This window comes from Cibotium barometz, chromosome 35 (assembly GCF_041138505.1).
Source record: "Cibotium barometz isolate CiBa-2024 chromosome 35, ASM4113850v1, whole genome shotgun sequence".
NCBI lineage: Eukaryota > Viridiplantae > Streptophyta > Polypodiopsida > Cyatheales > Cibotiaceae > Cibotium > Cibotium barometz.
The window spans coordinates 34,476,951-34,492,755 of record NC_141080.1 but is presented as its reverse complement, the minus strand read 5'-3'; the positions used below and the strand labels follow the sequence as shown (position 1 = coordinate 34,492,755).

Genomic DNA, 15,805 nt, shown 5'->3' with positions numbered 1-15,805 from the left:
GGGGTACACTCCCTTCCATCTATCTTATGATGTTGAAGCAGTTATTCCCATGGAATACCTAGTCCCAAGCTTAAGGATTGCCGTACAAGAACATTTGATGGAGAATTCCTTAGCTGACTTTAGGCTAATTAACTTAGAAAAGCTTGATGAGACTAGGCTGATAGCATCACATGGATTCATGGTTGAAAAACTACGCATGAAACATTGGTTCACTAAAGCAAAAAGAATTGGAAATGGGGGACCTTTTCCTCATGTATGGTGTTGGAAGCACCAGGAAAAAGAAACTTAAATAGCAAGGCGGCCCTGTACATTCTGAGTATTAAAGATCACACCTTAGGGGTCTATTTGAATTGAGGCGATTGATGGCATACAGATGGAGGGTTACGTCAATGGAAGTACATTAAAAAAATATTTTAGACCACCACTGACCCAAGAGATTCTCTTGTAAGAACATCTCTTAAAACAATGAAAACATCTTGCAAAGGAAAAAATCCAGCAGGCTCAAGAAGAAACTACGGCTAGGGAGGCCAAAGCCAAACAATTACTATAGAATAGACTGATACATGTCAACATGGCTTCTGTGACTCTCTTGGACAAAGAGGAACTAAATATTGACCCAACTAAGGTGGGAATTACTACAGCTAAAGGCCATGCAACAAGCATTGCATTAATAGATACGGGGTCAAGTCATAACTTGATCTCGTATATGAAACCTGGGTAGCATTCGATAGACCACACCTCAAACCCACTGATGCACAAGTACGTAGTGTTCACTTGATAACTATACGAGAGCTGAGGAATTTTTAAATGTTAACATTTCCATCAGAAATAATTCCTTGGTCGAGAAGGTGTTTGTCATGCCTACAGGTTCAATGGAAGAGGAAATGATTCTAGGACGATCCTAGATCTGTGCAAGTAAATGCAATATCCAATGGGAATAAAGGACAACGTTGTTAAGCATAGTGACAAGGTCATGTCCATACCCTTATGGAGCTTAACAAATAGAGGGAAATAGATCATAACCAATGAACAAACAACACCGAGTGCAGTGGTAACACCTCATAAAATAGAACAAGCATCAGTCCCACGAAGCTTGCACACACAATACCTAACATCTAGGGGTACACAGAAGTGGGTGCCCAAGATTCAACTTAAAAATCAACCCGACAAAAAGGATACCATGAATAATATGGGGACCACAAGAAGAATCTGCAAAAAAAATCAAAAGTCAGACCTTGCTGACACATAAAGATTGGTAGAATTCCAAGCATCAAAATAGACCTCAAAGGTTTCATAAGCAATGGGTCCGAAAGGACTTATTGCTTCGAGCACAAGGATACTACCAAGGCAATATGACACTACGGGTACCCAAACCCCACTCAATGACCAACACCACAAGTAGTTCAAGTCATAAAAATGAGAGTAGTAAGAGCATACAACATCAACTCCCAACTTAAGAAAGAACCTCGCCAACCCTTATGTGGAGGAAAAAGACAACTCAGTCAAATGGGTTGGGAATCACCAAAGCAATGAAAGTACCCAATCCGGTTACAGAATTGAACAGGGAACCTAAAGGTAGAAACAAAGAAGTTCAACAAAGAGACACATATAGAAGACCTCCACCACGAGGCACAGTAAAAACATTGCTTAGTTGGGTGGAAGGAACAATTAAAAACTCCCACATCAACAAATGCCCAGGTGACCCCTTGGTTCTCGTGGTGGCAATATAACAGAAGGGTGTCCAATGCTTGCACAATGGGTAAGGTAGGCAAGGTATCATTCACTCATTATGTGCATGTTTGACTCCTTGAGCATGAAGGAAAAAATGACAAGGTATCGATCTTATGCATTCAAAATTTGAAAAGGTTCACGCCGTGAAAAAAATAAAAAACGTTCACACCGTGAAACGGTAATTTCTCACGGGCCAATCAAGCAATGCAACGTGGTTTTCTTCATTAAGGTAGCCACCCTGTTCGACGGATGTGTTATAAAATCAAATTTCTTTCCTCTTTCGTCGACCTACACTTTCGATTTTCGTCGTCGCTTCCACTCTTGCCCGTTCTGCATCTCCCATCCCGCCATCCCGAATTTCGGAATTAATCAACTATCTCCTTCCGAGGTGGGAGCTTGAACCTTTTTCTTTTCATTTTCATTTTCTTCTTGTAATTTTGTTGATCTTCATGATTGAGCAAAATCTTGTCAACACTGCTTTGTGTACATACATTGTAATCAATCTAAACAATTTCTTCATGGTATCCTCACATGTATCTCTACGATAAAATAAAAAATGAAAACCCTCATAACAAACAACCTTAACTAACAATTCACAATATTAACACCTTGTGGTTTCACAAAAACTCAAGTTTGTGAACCTGCAGTTTCACGGAACCTAAAAGGTTCACAGAACCTGCAGTTTCACTCACTTTTTTCACTCACTTTTTCACGGAACCTAACTTTTTCACGAAACTTCATTTTTTCACGGAACTTCATTTTTTCACAGAACCTCATTTTTTCACGAGAACTCCCTTTTTCACGGAAATAAAACTTTTTCACGAAAACTCACTTTTTCACGGAACCTAACTTTTTCACAAAAACTCACTTTTTCACGGGACCTCATTTTTTCACGGAACCTCACCTTTTTACGCCTACGTGGTTCAAGGAACCTCAACTTTTCATGCCTACCCGGTTCATGGTGTTGAGAGCTTTGATAGCCCAAGCTCATCCAAATCTTCATCTATGGCAGTACATCATGAGCTTAAGAGGGACTGTTGAGATTCAAGCTCGATGTCAGTTTGTGCCAGTTGCACTATGTGCTGGCATGTTAGGTAGCAGCATGTGTGAGACATAAATGACCGCACCTCCTTTGTATGGCTAACCATTTCTCATTTTTTAATTCTTTATTTAGATTTAATTTACCCAAATTAGATTTATAGAACTCTAATCTACATATTTTTTTAAATTCAAGAGAGTAAACAATAAAAAGAGTTTAATTAATCCCTTAGTTAATCTTTCTAGGATTGAGAAAGGTTGGAATGTAAAGAAGAGAAGGGGGTGGCCTTTTTATCAAAGGCATAGCATTTGAATTTAATTCAACATTTGCAAAATATAAAAAATAAGAAAACCATAGATTTTTCATTAAACAAGTAAGAAAATTAGCTTACATGGAGCTTGTAAGCTCTCCATTGGCTTGAGGGATTGAGGGTTCTACTCTTATTTGAAGCAAGAGTAGCCACTAGTTCAATTTGGAGAGGATCACGCCAAAAATAATTGAATTATTAAAAAATTCAATGTAGATGGCTCAGGACCCGACAGAAGTAGAGTAACAGTGCATAAACACCATTAAGCTTTTACAAAGGGGGGAGGCTTCTATTCATAGGAAAAAGTGAGCCTCTAACCAAGCAAACTATCCAAATCAGTTTGGTCAATTTTTGACCATTTTTGGGTCAGTTCAGCTTACTTTTTGGATCTAGTTTTGAAATAGGAGAGAGGAGAGATGAAAATATCTCATTTTATTGATTAAAAATTGGGGGTAATGATGAGAAAAAGGTGCCTACTTCATGATGGGAGATCCCCACACTGAGATGTCAAAATTTAGTTTTTTTAATTTGTTTCTTTGGTCCTTAGTCCACTCTTCATCTTATGTGAGCATTTACTCATTTTTGGGAGGTTTTCCTTTTATTCTGCAATTTATCTCCTCCCTACATTTGGATTAATCTTATTGGTCCATAGGAACCTTTATTGGACCATAATCCAAATTTTTTTAAAAATTTGGACCCTTAGGCTAAGGTCCTTTATACCTATTTTCAATTAATTCTAGTTGCACATTGGAAAGTTCTTTTTGAATTTTTATTTCAGGGGAAACCGTTTTAGACACTAGGAGGATTTTTATATCCAAAATTATCTCAATTTTGAATTACCTCCCTCTAGACATTTTCTCTCTCTAGACCAAAACAGGGTAAAACGAGATCTTTCTTTTATTTCAGAGAGGGGAATAATTACAAGATTAGAAGGGGAGGTTCTTACACATGCACACCTCAAAAGCTAGAAGGAGGAATCTTACATCAACTGCTTTTTGATATTTCTTGAATATAGTGTTCAGACTTATGCCTCAAGAGAAAAACATATGTGAATGAAGGTAATGAAATAATGATAGTGAAATTTGGAGGGAGGAAAAGGTCCACAAATCTCCATATTAATGAGATCTAAAAGGGGATGTGAATGTGTAGAGGTAGAGATATGGAAAGGTTGTCGATGATGCTTGCCAAGAGCACAATACTCACAAATGCCCATATGAGGATGAGCTTTAAGATCCATACCTCTGACGAGATCATGACGATGAATATTAATACACTTTGCAAAATCTGAATGGACAAATCTATGATGCCATAACTTGAAATCAAGATCTCTTGGAGCAGTTACAACATTTGCAACATCATCATTCAAAGAGAGCTCAAACAGATTACCACGTCGAGGAGCTACTGCGATAGTATGCCCATCCTTCTCAATTCGACACTTTGTATGATCAAAATGAACAAAAAGACCAAGATCAAGAAGCTGGGCAACAAAAAGAAGATTCCTTTGAAGATCTAGAACATGCAAAACTCCTCACAATATTCTGGTAAAGGAAAGGGTGACAAGATATAGATCACCAACACCCATGACTTGACAAGTCAGCAAGATACACCAATTTCTTAATTGGAAGAGCATGATAATTATGAAGCCATTGAGATTGGTAAGTCATATTACCAGTAGCACCAAAAACAACAATAAAAAGAGAACCATCTCGAACAAGAAGTACTCTTTTAGGAGAAATATCATTATGAACACAGTTTACCTCTTGCTGATTATGTTCATCACTACTTGTATGTTGAGTAGCGTATGCATGATTGTGATCTTGATCATATTTCCTTTTGAAACAACGATGAGATGGATCATGTGTACGACTACAATAGTTACAAGGAGTATGATTTTTGGAGAAATTTGTACGAGGTTGCTTGGTGGTAATGCCATGTTCCTCGTCATATTGACGTGCCCAACATCAGAGAGAGTATGACCATTCTTATCACAATAGGAAAAATGTTTATTGGGATAGGAAAGTCAAGAGGAATTACCACCTTGATAAGAGTGACCACCATGAGTAAAATGCAAAAAGGAACGCTTACGAGCAATACAAGCCGTTTCGGAATCTGCACCTTCTTGTGTATTAAAAATAGTGTCATAATTCTTTGTACGACATTCATGTCGTTGAGAATATTTAACGAGAGAAATACAAGCAGTGTCAAAATCAATGCCATCCTTGTTATAGAGATAGAATAGTGATAATATTATCATATGAAGGATGCTTGACCATATGAAGAAGATGTGTAACCAACTGATTTCGTGCAATAAGAGCACCAACAATAGCAAGTTAATTGACGATGTCTTTGAAGGATTCAATATGTGGTCATACGAGTACCAATTTTGTATTGTAAATTCTTCAAGAGATTACAAAGATAAAGAATTTCTGTAAGGTTTCTTCTCAAAAGTCATAAGAAGATACTGCCATATATCATGAGAAGTAGGAAGATTGAATACATTCAGCACAAGAGAATCATGAAGAGTAGATAAGATATACCGATGAGCAGCTTTATCTTACGATGGATCCAATCCAAGTAATCAGTTTGCCATTGCTTAAAAATAGGACCAGTAGTAATAAGAGCGTTATCATGTTCTACATCAACAGCTTGATACGTACATACAAGATTGCCTAAAACAATATCAGAAAGATTGTCACCTTCAAGTATCAACATCATCTTGGCCTTCCATCGAAGAAATCCGTGGCCTTAAAACAGGGGAACAGATCGTTGACCAAATGGAAAACCATTAACGAGAATATAAGCTGCCATCTCAGATTGCGAGAATATGTATAGAACGAGATCACAGAATTTGCAGGCCCTGAAATGAGAACATAAACAAGGAGGACCCTAAAAGTTATATGAGATACGTGTATGAAAAGCGAGTGGAAATGAACTTGTCAAATATAGAACGTGATTTATGAGCTACAAAAAGCAAGTGACGATGAAAAGTAGTACCCAAAAATAAACGAAACGTGATATGCAATAAGAGAGTAGCTCCAAAAATAGTTGGAGCACTACTATTTTGAGATGTGGACGAGCCCAAAAATTGGCTATTTTTGGATTAAAACATGAAAAGCATGTAGCACACAAAAAATGAGCAAAAGTCTGTTGCACAAAAAACACCATAACTTTCAACTCCGAGCTCCTATAAAGTCAAGCAAATACTCATAATTTATCGCATGTTTCTTGTTTTCTTGTTTTTAAGTGATGTTTATCTAAAATGACATAACTTTTGATAGGAATATCAGATTGACAAACCAATTGACTCTATAGAAAGCTTGTAATGCCGTGCACACACAAAAATTAGTTTTGGTACCAATTGCGTTTATATATAATACAATTCCAATTAGGATAAGATAGGGTGGTCCAGATCAACCATCCAAGAACCTGCATAAACTTGTTAATAGTAATTAATCATTCGAATTCTACAAAACATGAATAAGAGATTGAATGAAACATAGAATATGCACATGAATGGAATTAACATAATTGATACTTCCTTTCTCTTCTCTTCACAATAGAGCAAGATCGATGATGCTCTGATACCATGTTGGAAATACACGAACACGAAGAGATAGGGACAGAGTGACTTAGAGAGAGAGAAGGAGGAAGAGAGTTATACCATATACGGTCCCAAAAGACTAGTTCATATTGATTATGAGTTTGTATATATAGGTGAGATCTAGGTCAAGTTACGGTGTGATATATATAGTTCCAACAAATAATATGTAAAGAAATACCGTAAAAGTGGGAAAAGTATGCCCAATTTGTACGCACACCTATTCTTAGCTCCTTCGTCTATTTTTATGAATAAAATTATCCAAATAATCAAGTCGTGGAAGGGGAGCTACACACTTGAGGGGGGAGATTGCACCCAATCTTGTCTTGTGTTGTGTGGTACTCTCTATTCCTTACTCTTTTACACTTAATGGTGATGTTATTCAATTTCTCTTGCCTTGTGTTATGCTATGTTACTTAGTTTCAATTTAATTCAAGTCTGTTTCAATTTTGATATAATTTGTGAGTTTTAAATTATTTCAAGAAGTATTCAATATGGGTCCAGTGACATTGGTATCAAAGCTTTGGTTTAATTGTTGAAGCAGGGCAAAGACTTATGGTGGACAAAGAGGTGAAAGAGACAAAGGCACAGGCTTGTGGACAAAGAGGTGAAAGAGACAAAGGCAGAGGTGATTTTAGTAAATTCTAGTAATGTTTTTAAAATTTAATTTGAAGTAATGTTTTTAAAATTTAATTTGAAGAAGAATACCAATACTTTTATTTTTATGTATCATTGAAAGAAGGTTTGTTTTTAACCATTGGATAATAAATCCCCATCAAACTATTGCGCAAAGGGTAAAGCAATTTGGTTTTGGCAATCTATTGAAAAACCATTAGTGGGTTTGCAAAAACCACAAAACCACCTTAAATCTCACTAATCCTCTTCATAATCTGTCTGTACCGATCGAATCAACAAGGGAAAGAGCATAGAGGGTCCTAGCAAGATTGCTAAGCCATTGGAGGTGTCTGATTTCTATAATGGATGGATCTGAGAGCATCTCAAGTCAATTTATAGTTTAAAATAGTTTTTCTTCTCTCAGAATAATTGGTAATTAGATTAGTTAGTAATTGAAGAATCAAACGGGCTAAATTCTCTTCTTTTTCTCCAATTAGCATGGGCAGTGAGAAATTTTCCTCCCTCTTTTCCTTCCAAGTGACGGCAATGACGAGCGGCCTAAATTTTTCTTCTATTTCATAGCGTTGTGTGTTGTTCAAGCCCTTAGAGAATTGTTAAACTTTGGTTAAAAATTAAAGCTAATATATATATATATATATCCATGCTTAATCGTTGGTCATTGGCCGTCGATGCACTAATATGGAGAGATGTAGCTTTAATTAAAGGTACATGCTAGTTGCTTGTAGCCTTTAATAGTTTTGCCTCAAAGCTAAAATTAAAGTTTTTAATATCTATAATTATCTTATTACTATAAGCTTGAAAAATCTTAAAACCAATTTAAAAATCTTAGGTATTAGGTAAGACCAAAACGGGTTATATTTTCTTAACACCAAAGAATTTTCATAGGCCCAAAGAAAAACGAAAAGAGAAGCTTTGTGAAATGACCATCGTAGGGTTAGACAAGAAGTCTAGCTAAGCTTACACCAAACTTATAAATTATCCAGCTTATCACTCTCACAAAGAAAACATTTATAAACTTTACCTCAAGATCCCTCAACTCACCTCATCCCTAATTCGATTATACTCACCACCTATATGTTTTATTCTTTCTTCATCTTATCGATTTTCAGTGCCTTCTCACTATGTTTAATAGTAAAGCATAGTATATAAAAAGGGGTAGTTTAAAATTGTGCTTCTTGTTCAATTGTTTAATTTTTTTCATCTTGTTGAATGTTATGGAAGTATTTAATAGAACCGTACCTAGAATTTTAGATAAAATACATTTGCTCACAAGCTTCTTTGTTTTGTAAACTTTGACTATTTTGGCTTGAAGTCAACATCGATAAAATGGCTGGTCAACCGACCACTCTTATCGACTGCATTGGTTGCTACCAGCTTCCATAGGTTGCTACCAGCATGCATAGGTAGCTACAGGCATGCGTAGGTTGCTACCGGCATGTATTGGAAGCTACTGGCATGCATAGGAAGCTACTAGTATGCATAGGTAGCTACTAGCACAATGCATAAAGCTACTGGCATACGTAAGAAGCTAGTGGCATACGTTGGAAGCTACCGGCATGCATAGGTTGCTACCGGCATACATAGGAAGCCATGCATAGGAAGCTACCGGCATGCATTAGTAGTTACTGGTAATGCATTGGTAGCTACCGACGTAATGCATAAAGCTACCAGCATGCATAGGTAGCTACTGGCATAATGCATAAAGCTACCACCATGTGTAGGTAGGTACTAGCATGCGTAGGAACCTACCAGCATGCATAGGAAGCTACCGCATGTGTTGGTAGCTACCGACATGCGTCAGAAGCTATTGGCATGAGCCGACATGTGTAGGAAGCTATCGGCATGTGTTGGTTACTACAGGCATCCATTGGTTGCTACCGGCATGCGTTGGTAGCTTTTGGCATGCATTATTGCATAGGAAGCTACCGACATGCATTGTTTACTACCGGCATGTGTAGGTTGCTACCGGCATGCATAGAAAGCTACCAGCATGTGTTGGATACTACCGGCTTCCATATGTTGCTACTGGCATGCATAGGTTGATACCGGCATGCGTAGGTTGCTACCGGCATGAGTTGGAAGCTACCGACATGCACAGGTAGCTACCGACATAATGCATAAAGCTACCGGTATGCGTAGGTAGCTACCGGCATGTGTTGGAAGCTACTGGCATCTACCGGCATGCATAGGAAGCTATCAGCATGCATTGGTAGCTACCAGCAGAATGCATTGGTAGTTACCGGCATAATTCATTGGTAGCTATGAGCATAATGCATAAAGGTACCAGCATTCATAGGTAGCAACCGGCATAATGCAAAAAGCTACCGGCATGCGTAGGTAGCTACTGGCATGCATTGGATGCTACCGGCATGCATTGGTTGCTACTACGGGGCTAGCATAGGTTGCTACCGGCATGCCTAGGAAGGTACCGGCATGCATAGGTAGCTACCATATGCATGGAGCATGGGAAAATAAACAAACCATAAATGTACAAACCCTATAACATGTAAACGCATAAGAGAAGAAACATACAAGAAAGAGATCTCTTAGCTTGTGAGGCTTGTATATGTTAAAAACCTACAAAATCAATCCAAAATAAGAAAAAAATATGTTAATAACACACCCTAATCTTAAAATCCCTAAAACTTACAAACCTTATAAACATGTAAAAGCATCAAAGAAAAAACATACATGAAAGAGATCTCTTGTGAGGCTTCTATATGTTGAAAACCTACAAAATTAAACAAAGTCAAGAAAAAAAAAGTATTAAGAAAAATCAAGATCTCTTACCATATATAGTTTTAATGGAAAGCTCTTAATCAGAGAAAAGGAAGAAGTGAAAAAGAAGAAGAAGAAAACTTAAAAGAGAGAAAAGAGAAAGAAAATACTCAAAAGATAGCTTTCATGGAACGCTTGTTTGCATAGGAGATAAATGAAAACAGTAGACATACATTGCTTGAGCTTGAGGACGATAAGGTAGGAGAGGTAGAAGTGATAGACAAGGCAAAAACCTGTTAAAAAAAACTCAAAAGTACAAGTTTATTGTATTTAAAAGATAAAACTATGCGGCGGCAAAAGAAGCGGCAAAAAAGTGGGATATTTTTATAGTATAGCAACGTTTTTTCACTGTTATAGACGCTGCTGAGCAGTGTTATTTCGTTGCTGGGTAGCGAGAAATCGCTGCTAGGTAGCGATATTTTGTTGCTTGAACATCTTGAAAACCCTTGATATTTTCCTTCTGAAAACGCTACTAAAAAACGTTGCTACGCTCTCAATGTGTTGTAGTCTCTTTGAAATGAAGCGACGATAGTTTTGTTTTGTTGGAGAAGCATAATTTGCTAACTTTGTGTTATGTAAGAACAGATGTGAGGTTGCAACGGCTTTCACTTTTTGAAGTGAACAAGACTATAGTAGCTATGTTTTCTCTTCTCAAGGGCGACTACGAGTACATAATGTGATCTTTTCTTTTGATCACACTAGCAATGTTTGCTTGGTAAAGTGGAGCCCAATGCCCAAAATTGAAGTATCTTAGTACTCGAGATGCTAGGAAAATTCTCACTCTTCCACATGCTTTTATATACAAACATAGTCCAATGGTGGCACTAAAACTTTACAGACATGGAGGGTGTCCCTAGCCCCATACCATCAGTCGATATTTGGTTGGTCAAGTTAGATCCAGTGCCAAAAATTGAAGTCTCTTAGAGCTTGAGAGGCTAGGAAAAATCCTACTCTTTGACATTCCAAATATCATCGTGTGATGGTGATAAAACTTTGTAGACATCGGGATAGATCTTGCCAAACATGCCTACAAAGTTTCATCACCATCGAGCGATATTTGGTTGTTCAAGTGGAGCCGAGTGTCCAAAATTGAAGTCTCTTAGTGCTCAAGAGACTAGAAAGAGTCCTGCTCTTACACATGCAACCATCATATCTAAACATTGTTGGACATCATACTTCCTTGTCTCATGACAAAATTAACACTTTTCCTTTTTCAACCACACGGTCTAAGTGCCCGCCAAATATTCAATTATAACTTCTTAAATATTTCCTAATTATAATCATTTTACAAGACAATCACCCTTATATCAAATCCATTCCACCTAAATCTTCTAAGAATGAACGAACATATAAAAACAAGCATTTTCTCTTTTCAAAGAGTCCCCATTTTCTCCCTCTATATTTCAAACTAAACTGTTTCAACCACACGTAAATTCTCACCAATTATTCAACCACACCTAAAGTCAAAGCTTCAAGCTAACGTTTATCAAATTGAAGTTGGACTCGATGTCCAACATCAAGTTGAAGCTTCTATTCAATGTTGAATATCAACTTGAAGCTTCGATTTGATGTTGAACATGAAGCCTAGGTCTCAAGTCCAAGCCCAGCTAGCTCGATGTTGAAAAACACACCTTTAACCAGTTTGTAAATTTTTAAACAAAAATTGAACTTAAAATTTGCAATTTTTTCCAAAGCTAAAAAAAATAAAATTTATAGGTAAAAACGAAAATGTTACAAGTCCTTTGTATATAGATTGCAAGATTCACGATGAGGTAGTGAGAATTCAAGTTAAAAAAATCAATGCTCAAAACATATTCTCATTAATGCTTCAACATATGATTTATTGTGAAGGATAAAAAAATACAATTCTTGTACCAGTAACCAAAAGAACGTAATATATTCCAATATTACAGCTTCTTTTTCTCTCTAATGTTGTCAAGCTTTACGACACGTGAATATTCATGAACAAATTGTGATGCTTGCAATGCTAATGGGGCGATATATCTATAACATTCATACTACTTAGTGGGGTTTGGCATCCCTCATTGATTCAATAAACTTCTCCATGTGAGTATTGGATGAGCCTTGCGCTTGCACAGCCCTCCTTGCAGCATCTCTCAGCTTGCCAGCCCTTCTTCTCATCTCCTTTCCTTCGTCTTCTTGTAAGACTATCCTCAAAACCCTCTCCACTTCTTCACTTTCCACCATGCCATCATCTTGCCTCTTGATGCTCATCCCAACCTTCCAAATGTCAACCACAAACTTGCAATTTGTAGTCTGATCTATGGAAATTGGAAAAGGGATCATGGGCGTCCCCATGCTCAAGCTCTCCAATGTTGAATTCCATCCACAATGAGTTAGAAAGGCGCCCACAGAAGGGTGGGACAACACTTGCAGCTGAGGTGCCCATGGGATAATTAGCCCATAATCCTTAGTATCCTCTATGAAGTTCTTGGGCAGTATCTCTGATACGTTTTGCAAGGAGGATCTAGGCCTTATCACCCAAAGAAAGGGCTGCTTGCTAGCCGTGATCCCCAAGGCAATGCCCAGTAGATCTTCTGCAGTAGGGTTGAACACACTCCCAAAGGAAATATACAACACGGATTGCTTCTGCTTACTATCTAGCCACTTTATACTGTCATTATTCTCCTGCAGCAAGCTTGCACCAACACTAACGTCCTTCATATCACTGCCATCCAAGAGGGCAGAAGGGAGCAAAGGCCCTACAAAAGAAACTGACAAGGGCAATTCTATTTGCAGTGCCTCGCAAGCATCCTTCTCAAGCTGCTCATAAGAGTTTATGAGAATTGCATCACAGCTCTCCAGTATGTCAAACTGCTCTCTCAGAAGCTTGAAGGTCATTTGAGAGATGTCGTCTACATGGAGTAATGTGGGGAAGTCCGCAGGGTGGAGAGGGGGCACACCAGGTATGTAAGACACCAGATCATTGCACCCTGTGACATAGAAAGCAAAAATAAATAAATAAATAAATAAAGAGGAAATTGTTGAGTATTGATAAAAAAAAAGAGTGTTCTTATTCGCTATCCAAGGTTTACCTATTTAACAATTTTATTGCTTACCGGGAGAACTCTTTTTGTAAGGGAAGAAACCATTGGAGACGAGCTTGGGTGTGTGGTAAAAGATGGAGAAGACTGCAGCAGACTGAGACCAGAGAAGAACACTTGGAATGTGGAGCTCCATTGCAACACGCTGAGCCCAAGTGCAGAAGAACCCATGCACGATGCAAGTGACTGGTGGGTTCTTCTTATTCAAGCGTTCCACGAGATCCTTGAGGGGGCCTTTCATGTTAACAAAGGCCTCGTAGAACTCTACAATCCTTGGGCTAATGTCGCTGTAATCAAAATCAGGGGGTAACCCATTGTCTAGCCACACGAAGCGAAGGTTTTCTTCTTGAGATTGATCTGAAGAAGATTTTGAACGGCGGCTCTCTTGGATGCGCTTGTGGTTGTGCTCGTTGTTGACAAAGGTGACGACGAAGTCGTGCTTGATGAGAGCCTTGGCAAGCTGCAGCATGGGATTGATCTGGCCTTGGATAGGGTATGGTATCATCAGCGCATGAAGCTTTCTGCTATTATGATCATCACTGCTGTTGTCGTTCGTGGTAGAAGAAGAAAGAGGGGTGGCTAGCTGCAGGCTTTCGGCCATGGCTTAATTGTGTAATAGTGTGTGTGGGAGAGAGAAGGGGGGAGTCACGAGGCTCTCGGTGGCTGCACAATGTATTTATTGTGGCACACCTCCTGCGGCCTGAGAGCCGTGGCCCGTTAGACGAAGACCTTTCAAAATTCGCAACGTGGTCTTCGTCTAACGGGCCACGGCTCTCAAGTTACCAAATCGTATCATATTATTATTCAAAGTCATGGTTGCAAATTAAACTTGCAATGCTTGAGTCTTTTTTTATAGTGGGGGTCATGGTGGCAAATTAAACTTGTAATGCTTGACGCAGCTTGAGTCTTATTTTTTTGCAAACAATAATATATTTATATTGATATCTACAAGTTTACACCAACTCTTTACAAAAAAACTTCCAATCACTTGCAAATTCCTTCTAGTCCCACTCTCTATTAAGAAGATCACAAACCAGTCTCCATTTCTCATCTTCCCACACAAAACACGACATTTCCCAAGAGAGATGGAAACCCAACTGCATACATGCAATCAATAACACTTCAGAGGTAAACAAACCCCTTGGGAGTATGCTCTTCAAAGTACTCTCCTTTTGACCAAATCTTCACCATAGGTCTTTTCAATTAAGGCCACAAAGACCATTCTTCCCTTTTGACCAAATCTTCACCATAGGTCTTTTCCCCACAGGCTTTTCAATTAAGGCCACAAAGACCATTCTTCCCTTTCAGGTGAAGGAAGGCCTAGGGAATAGCACTGGTGCCATTCTCCCCTTCAATCAAGTTGCTTTTCCTTCATGTTGTTGAAAGAACGGTAGAGGAGGAGGAGACACACACAGGAGCAAACCCTAATGTATATTGCAAACCCTAACCATAGAGGGAAGCCATGTCCACTCTCACATAAAGCATAATGCACTAATCCATAATCCACACAACACACAATGAGTTGTGTCCACACTCTACTAACCCTAGCTAATGTCCACACACTATGACCAGCTGGACACGCGGTCATTTATGTCTCACACATGTTCCTACCTAATCTGCCAGCACATAGCATAGCTGGCTCATTCTGACATCGAGCTTGAATATCTCAACAGCCCCTCTCAAGCTCATGATGTACTGCCGATGAAGATGTAGATGAGCTTGGGATATCAAGGCTCTCAACACTCCCCCTCAAGCTCATCCCATGTACTCCCAACATAGTCCGGAAGTACTCAAACTTCTCCCTGCTAAGTGGCTTCGTAAAGATATCTGCCACTTGCTCATCAGTCTTCACATAGTGAAGATCAACTGTACCATCCAGCACCTTCTCTCTGACAAAGTGATAATGGACCTCTATGTGTTTGGTCCTCGCATGAAACACTGGATTCTTTGCCAACTGTATACTGCTCATGTTGTCACAATGTATGACAACTTTGCCATCAAGAGGCTCACATAAATCTGCCAAGAGACTCTTTAACCATATAGCCTCACAAGTAGCAATGGCTGCTCCTCTGTACTCAGCCTCTGTACTGGATAAAGCAACTGTAGGTTGCTTTTTGCTACTCCAACTCACCACGGCACTTCCAAGTGTAAAAGCATATCCACTAGTAGACCTCCTGTCATATGCGCTACCTGCCCAATCAGCATCTGTGTAGCCATGTATGTCCAAGCTTTTACCACTCTCATAAAATAAACCATAATGTGCTGTGGTCTTCACATATCTCATGATGCGTCTCACTGCATCCAAATGTGGTTTTACCACTCTCATAAAATAAACCATAATGTGCTATGGTCTTCACATATCTCATGATGCGTCTCACTGCATCCAAATGTGGTTTCGTGGGGCTCTGCATAAACTGGCTGACTAGCCCCACTGCATAACTCAAATCCGGGCGTGTGATAGTCATATATATGAGACTACCAACCATCTTCCTGTACATAGAAGGATCATCCAATTCCTCGCCATAATCAGCCCGCAACTTCACATTTTGCTCCAATGGTGTACTCATAGGCTTACACCCTGTCATGCCATACTTTGCCAACATATCCAATGCATATTGACGCTGTACTAACCAAGTACCTGCATGATCTTT

The 15,805-nt window shown here is 38.8% G+C and overlaps 1 protein-coding gene across 1 annotated transcript; it reads right to left on the bottom strand.

Annotated features, from left to right (window-relative positions):
* Window positions 1–11,967: 11,967 nt before the first annotated feature.
* LOC147618369 (UDP-glycosyltransferase 75C1-like) lies at window positions 11,968–13,807 on the bottom strand. Its single transcript, XM_086774806.1, has 2 exons — window positions 13,170–13,807; window positions 11,968–13,043 (listed from the first exon to the last, which is right to left on the bottom strand). Exons 1-2 carry the CDS (start codon window positions 13,753–13,755, stop codon window positions 12,112–12,114), a joined length of 1,518 nt encoding a protein of 505 aa, XP_086630932.1. The 5' UTR covers window positions 13,756–13,807; the 3' UTR covers window positions 11,968–12,111.
* Between the last annotated feature and the right edge of the window lie 1,998 nt (window positions 13,808–15,805).